Raw genomic sequence first — 6,451 nt, forward strand, 5'->3', positions numbered from 1 at the left:
CTGGAAATCCAGGAGTTTGGAGGGGCTTGGTGCTTATCAGCTCCTTGCTGGTTTGCCTGCTTTGGAATAACCAGATCATGATAGTCTGGGAGGCTTGAACCTGCAGAAAAAGGGGTGTAACTCTGTGAGGAGTGATTTTCTGTACTTTGGTGAAGGTTAGCATCCTGCTGGTGTTTTCACTGCTGATGTGATTATATTTTTCTGACAGTTGATCAGATTTAAACATTCATTAAAATCACCCAACAACCCCCTTGAAAACTGCATCCTCAGCTGGTGGCCTCTACCCCCTTTCAAGGCACAATGTTTGTTTGGTGTTTGTGTAAATGCAAAACACAGTTGTTCCTTTCAATTTTTTGAGTGATGATTGTGATTGTAGCTGTGGTTCCCATTTACAGCTGTCTCTTTTGAATGGTGTGTCCAGGTTTGGGTGACTTGATTTCCCCTTTACACAGATCTGGTTTATTTGGAGAGGGGAATGAAGTTTTCTACATTGTCAAAATTTTCTCTTTTTTTTTTGCTGTATCTTTTTGATGACCTGAATTCAGGCCTGTTTGTGGTTGATACTTCACACTCAGTGCAGAAAATCACTTTTGATGCCCCTGTGGAGATCTGGTTTATTTGGAGAGGGGAATGAGCTTTTCTACACTGTCATTGCAAAACTTTTTCCTTTTTTGCTGTATCTTTTTGATGACCTGAATTCAGGCCTGTTTGTGGTTGATACTTCACACTCAGTACAGAAAACCACTTTTGATGCCCCTGTGGAAAGAAATGTGCTGAGCAGGCACAGTCACTGCAAGGATGCTCTCACAAGGTGGAGTTTCTGAACTTGCCCTGGAGATCAATGCCTTGCAGTCAGGAGGGGATTGTGCTCCTGCCCTTTGATTCTCTGGGAGATGATCCATGCCTGGGAATGCAGAGGCAATCCACAAGCCTGAATTTCTGCTGGATCTCCATTTGTCTGCAGGTACTGTAGGCACAGAAGTGAGGGATTGTACTAAGTTGTACTCTTGAGAGCAAAAAGTCTCCAGTGCTTTATCCACTCATCTAAACCAAAGGGTTTTCAGAACTTGGGGAGTTTTAACTCAAAGCTGGGAGTGCTGTTTTCGTGCATGTGTCCTGCAAGTCACACAGCTTAAAAATAATTAAACCCCAGGACTGTGTCAGCCACAGTGTGGCTTGTGTGTGTTTTTTAAACCCAGGGAATGCATCTTTTGTAGCTCCCAACTGGTTTCCCTGAGGGGGAATCTGTAGTTGGTTATTTTAAGACTCACTTCAAAATTCTGGCATTTCCTTAAAGGGCTTTAAACTCTGCTTGCTAGAAGAAGAAACACTGGATATTGAGCTGAAGCCTGGTGAAAATTTTCTTTTCTTTTTCCTTTCACTCTCCACACTTGAGGAAGAAAAGTTCCTTAAAACAGGCCAAAAATTTTTTAAGTGCTGTGTTGTATTCTGTATATTCTAGTTGGCAATTAGTGTATTTTCACATCCTGACATTTCACAAGAAATCTTCATCTCATTTTTTGTTTTGTTGGCATGTGCTGTGTTTTGATCTTTCTGTTTTGTCTCAGAAGAAAACATCCAGTGCCATTGGGCTTTGCTTTCCCTGGTGCTGAGGCAGGACCAGATCCCTGTGGGTTTTCAGAGTGGCTGTTCAGTTCCTGTCAGAAGTGCCTGATTAGGGATCCCCACTGCTGAGTAGTGACAGGATTGTATTTTTGGGCAAGAAAATATTGGTGTGATATAGAGCTGTGCAATTGGGAGAGCAGTGCTGAAAGTCAGCTTGAAAATAGGGCTGGGGCTGATGCTGGGTCTGCTCAAGAGGAAAACACCCAGGCTGGAGAAATACCTATTGAAAGAGAAAGTTCATGGTAAGTGCCTGCCTTCTGAGCAAAAGGAGACCCCCAGAGGAGGTGAAACCTGGGCATTTGGCTGTCTGTCTGTCTGTCAGGAGGGGAGGAGGGCAGGCTGAGTTGATCTTTGGATGCAACTGGGACAGGTCCAGCCATGGTTTGCTGCAGGTGAGGCTTTGCCTCTGAGGTTTTTAAAGGGGATGCTGAGAGGAAGTGAATGAGCAATGAATCCTGGTTTTGTGATGGAGTTTTGTGTGGAGCCCCTCTGCTTAGGAGAGGCCAGTGCAGGCAGATGGGCAGCAGGTAAGAAAGGCTGTAAAAGCATAATAGTGGTAGGGGGTGAGACTTGATGAGGGTTAAACAAAGCTTAACCCATTTGTTATCCACGACAGTGCATGTGTTTGGAGCAGAGCTTTGGCAAGCTTATGTTTTGTGGTAGAAGGCATGGAGGCTGCTCTTCTGATTGTCATTTTTTTGTCAAAAGATTCCTTCATTTCTTTAAATTGCATGGGGTTTAGTTTGAGTGGGCATGGCTTGTGTTCCCAATGCTTGTATCTTCTGCCTGTAATGGTGTCATGCTTTAGCTCCAAGTGCCAGCTCCTGCTTTTACCCAGAGTCACTGAGTGACCAATTCCCTCACCCAGGGCACAGGGCAATGGCTGCATCTCATCAATGCTTGCCCTTAAAGAGCCTTTTTATCTTTCAGCCATCTTCCAATGGAGCAGGTCTGGCTTGCACCTTCCCCATTTCTGCTCCACCCATAGCTCACCAGTTTGCATCCATGTTTTAGCACCTTTGTTGAATGCAAGTGTTGCTTGTCAGTTGTGTTAGTCATGAGCTGTTAAGTCATTTATCGTTTTCTTTTTAATCTTTAATTTGATAGATACGTGGACGTAGATGTTTTTGTTTTGTTAATTTTCACACCACATCTTTTCTGTACTTTAGGTTGACTCCTCACTGCACTGTGAAAACCATTAGGAAAAAGTCCTTGGGGTTAAAACCTGGGGCTCCACAGTTACCTGCACTTGGGTCTAGAAATTAATTTAAATGTCGACTGATCTGTCTGAAGCTGAACCCGTGCATCATAAGGCGCTTCCACTCTTAACGGGAGCTCAGCTGATCCACACGGACAAGTTAAGTGAGGTAGGGGCTGGCCCTTTCTCCAAGCTTGCCCTTGGATCAGTCCTTGGCTTCCAGTCCTGCTCAAGGTTACTCGGTGCTCTTTCTGCCCTGCCTCTAGGAAACTCGACTGGGAGTCTAACAAACTCTGCTTCCCCTTCCCTGCTTTCCCTGAGATGATGCGTCTGTCAAAATCCTCAAATGCTCATCTCATTTAATTTGGAATTGAAATTATTTCTTTTATAACCATAAAATGTGGAACTATCCTCTCCTAGTATGCTTTGAAGAAACTGATTTGAGGGCTACTGTCTTTTAACATCCTCAAAAATCCAAACCAGAATATTTCTACCTCTGCTGCTTTGATTTACTTTAATCCCATTTCAAAACTTTCCAATTCTTTCCAGCATCTGTGCTGATTTTCACGTGCTTTTTGTAGAAAGTGGAAGACGACACGATGCCAATCCGCCGCTCGGTGAACGCTTCTTCCCGAGAAACTCCTCCCAAAAGCAAACCTGCCGAAGGGGAAGAGGTCAAAGCAGGTACAGCCATGCTTCTACAAGGGGTTCCTGGATATCCAAACACAGGCTGGCTCTGAAACTCCTGGAAAACCCTACAGCCAGGATGAAAATCTTATTAATGTTTGGCTCCCTGTGACAGGTTTTTCCAGGATTTGTGTTTTGCAGACACTGTTTTCAGTCTGAACCCACTTGTTTTGTCTTTTATACCCTGTGTCACTCCAGACATGAAAATATGGCTAAATATTGTCCCTTTTAAGTTTGCACATCCTTTAGGGTAAAGAAATCATGACATTTCAGTAGCATCAGAAAGATGGTTTGAGATCAAAAGGTGCAGTTAATGAAAGAAAAAACAGAGTATTCAAATTTTTCTCAATTTTTCTGAGCAAAAATGTTTTACCACAACATGTCATGCAATCTAGCCTGATATTAACACGACTGCTCTTAGCACCTCTGCCTCAGTGTCCCAGAATGTGTCATTTCACTACTACAGTCAGTTGGTTTCACTGACTTTGTCCTCTTTGGTGTCACAAGTAAAAAAACTACCTACAAAACTGACTCTTAATTCACTGTGTATTTTAAAGGTCTTCATGGGAAAACTGCACAGGAATGTATCAGAAATGCTTAAGCTGCTCAGAGCAGCATTGGTGGGCAGTTATTTATCCAAAGAGTGTGGAATTTAAATTTATATGCATTTTATGTAGTAGGCAGCCCAGTCTAAGGGCTGTTCTCAGCTAAATGTACTTTTATGGAATTTTTATTTCCTTGGTAAGTTGATTTCTGACTGGCTTTGATCCTTCTGATATACAAGTGCTCCTGCCAATGCACATGCTGCCTAAAGCTTTGCCAAGTCTGGGAAAATGTGATGGAATTGTAATTCTCCTTCAGGTGCTTTTGTGTTTGAAAACAACTGGGTCATAAGCAAAGCCACTTCTTAGAATCCCAGGCCTGTCTGCAACAGCAACTTGTGGAGTTAAGAAGAGAGCACTGTTGGAACTGGTTAATTGTGAAAATGTTGCATGATTTTGTTTGCAGTTATTCTGGCATTTGAGGGCTGATTGCACCTTTGTTAAAGTTCTTTTTAGTACTTCTCTTCACTTTTTAAATTGCTTTGAAATAACATATTTAGGTTAGTGAATATAAATTGTTGGGAAATAATTAGTGGGGTGTGTTCTTAAGTTTAGCTTTTGTTTCCTCTAAAGAAACAAAAGCTAAACTTCTTTCCTTCCTAAAGAATAAAAGCTGGTTTTGGATGGTAACTTGATGCTTTTTCACATTTTCTAGATGCAGAAGTCACCTCTGAGGAATCTGCCTCTGTTGGAGAGGAGCAAGAGACTGAAACTCTGCCTGCTGCATCCAGTGAAGCAGAACAGCCAAAGGAACCTGAGAATGAAGGGAAGGAGGAAACAAAGCCCTCAGAAGAAACCAAAAAGGAGTAAGGCTTACCTGGTGCTGAATTTGGGGGTTTGGGTAGGATTCTGAAGGAAGTCAGGCCCTACAGAGAGAAAAGATAGTGGGAGAGAAAAGGGAAATGAGTGCCCTAAGGTGCCTCTCCTTAAGATACTTCTCCTTAAGATAAGAAGCTCCTGATCATGTGGAGTTGCTGTTCTCAAACATGGGAAGCTGAATACCAATACAGGGTCTCTTTTTTACTAATAGAAACATCAAAGTAGTCCTTAAGTTACATTAAATAATATCAGATTTTCTGGGCTTTTTTTTTGTTGTTGTTGTTGTTCTTGTCCTGTTTGTTGGCTTGTTTTAGTGCCTCTTGTCTTACTATTGCTCTGCATTTTCCCTAAGGGAGAAGGATCAGGCTAAGGAGAAGGAGAAGAAGGTGAAGAAGACCATCCCTGCGTGGGCCACGCTCTCTGCCAGCCAGCTGGCTCGGGCACAGAAGCAGACTCAGATGGCAGCCACCTCCCGGCCCAAGATGGATGCCATCTTAACCGAGGCCATCAAGGTGGGCAGGACACAGATGGGGCTTTTATTCAGTTTGTGTCCTAAAACACACAATTTCAGCTTGCTGAGGTGCAGGTGACAATGCTGTGTGTAAGATGGGTGTGCTTGTCCTGGAAGCCTGACATGAGTCCATGAGGATGATGAGGGGCCCTGTAGCTGATTTCTTTGTTTAGAATTTGTTTTCCCCCCTAATTACATTATGAGGAACAGCTAGGATGGTATAACCTGGTTGATTGCTGTCATAATTTTGTTTGCTGTGCCTCCTAGCCACGTGTAACTTCATTTACCTGGATTCATCCATCTATTTGATACATATGCTTTCTTTTAGCATTAACTTACTCTAACTCAGTACAGATGGAGATACTGTAACCCTGCATTCCAAAGTCTTGGTTTACTTGGTCTTGGTTTACTCAATCCCTCCTGACTGTAAGAGATCTCTGCTGTTGTAGCTGTGCTGCTGCTCTCCCCTCAAGGCTTGGTCACTCCCTTCAGAGGAGGCCTGGACTCCACCAGCCTTAATTGCAAGATGGCCTTTCCATCAATCTTCAAAATATCTTAGGTTTTGCTAATTTACTGATGCCAATCCTCCATCTTCTTAAAAAAAATACTTGGCAGGTTGTTCAAACTTAGTGATTACACAGTCTGGCATTAATAAAGTGTTAATAAGTCAGTTGTGCAGTGTTGCCAAAAAGTGACTATTCTGTATTTTAAGCCATTCTGTGTGAGGGCTTCAGAGCAGGGGACTAGTAGATATGTAGTAGATATAGATATCCTTGCTGTGCTGCTTCTGTGTGCTTTGTGTTGCTCTTCAGCTGCTCAGAAGAGGAAAGTGAAGTATTTTGTTAGTCATGTTTTATACTTGATTCACAGTGGGGAAAAGGCCAGCCCTGGCATCCTGTGGTGGCCTGTGTGCATCAGTGCAATCTCTGTTCTTCCACCCCACTCAGGATAATTCCAGCGTGGGTGGTTTCTCATGTTTTGTGTCTGTTCCTGGCATGCTTTCAGAAG

The 6,451-nt window shown here is 43.0% G+C and overlaps 1 protein-coding gene across 1 annotated transcript in view; it reads left to right on the forward strand.

Moving 5' to 3' along the window:
• Positions 1–2,569: 2,569 nt before the first annotated feature.
• The window catches only part of HP1BP3 (heterochromatin protein 1 binding protein 3), a 13,336-nt gene continuing 9,454 nt past the window's right edge, over positions 2,570–6,451 (forward strand). Inside the window, exons 1-5 of the mRNA XM_005428217.2 lie at positions 2,570–2,993; positions 3,406–3,508; positions 4,769–4,919; positions 5,285–5,443; positions 6,436–6,451. The exon at positions 6,436–6,451 is cut by the window's right edge and continues 126 nt beyond it. Of these exons, the coding sequence (XP_005428274.1) occupies positions 2,898–2,993; positions 3,406–3,508; positions 4,769–4,919; positions 5,285–5,443; positions 6,436–6,451 (525 nt within the window). The 5' untranslated portion in view covers positions 2,570–2,897. The remainder of the gene's footprint in view (positions 2,994–3,405; positions 3,509–4,768; positions 4,920–5,284; positions 5,444–6,435) is intronic.

This window comes from Geospiza fortis, unplaced genomic scaffold (genome assembly GCF_000277835.1).
Source record: "Geospiza fortis unplaced genomic scaffold, GeoFor_1.0 scaffold4, whole genome shotgun sequence".
Taxonomy (NCBI): domain Eukaryota; kingdom Metazoa; phylum Chordata; class Aves; order Passeriformes; family Thraupidae; genus Geospiza; species Geospiza fortis.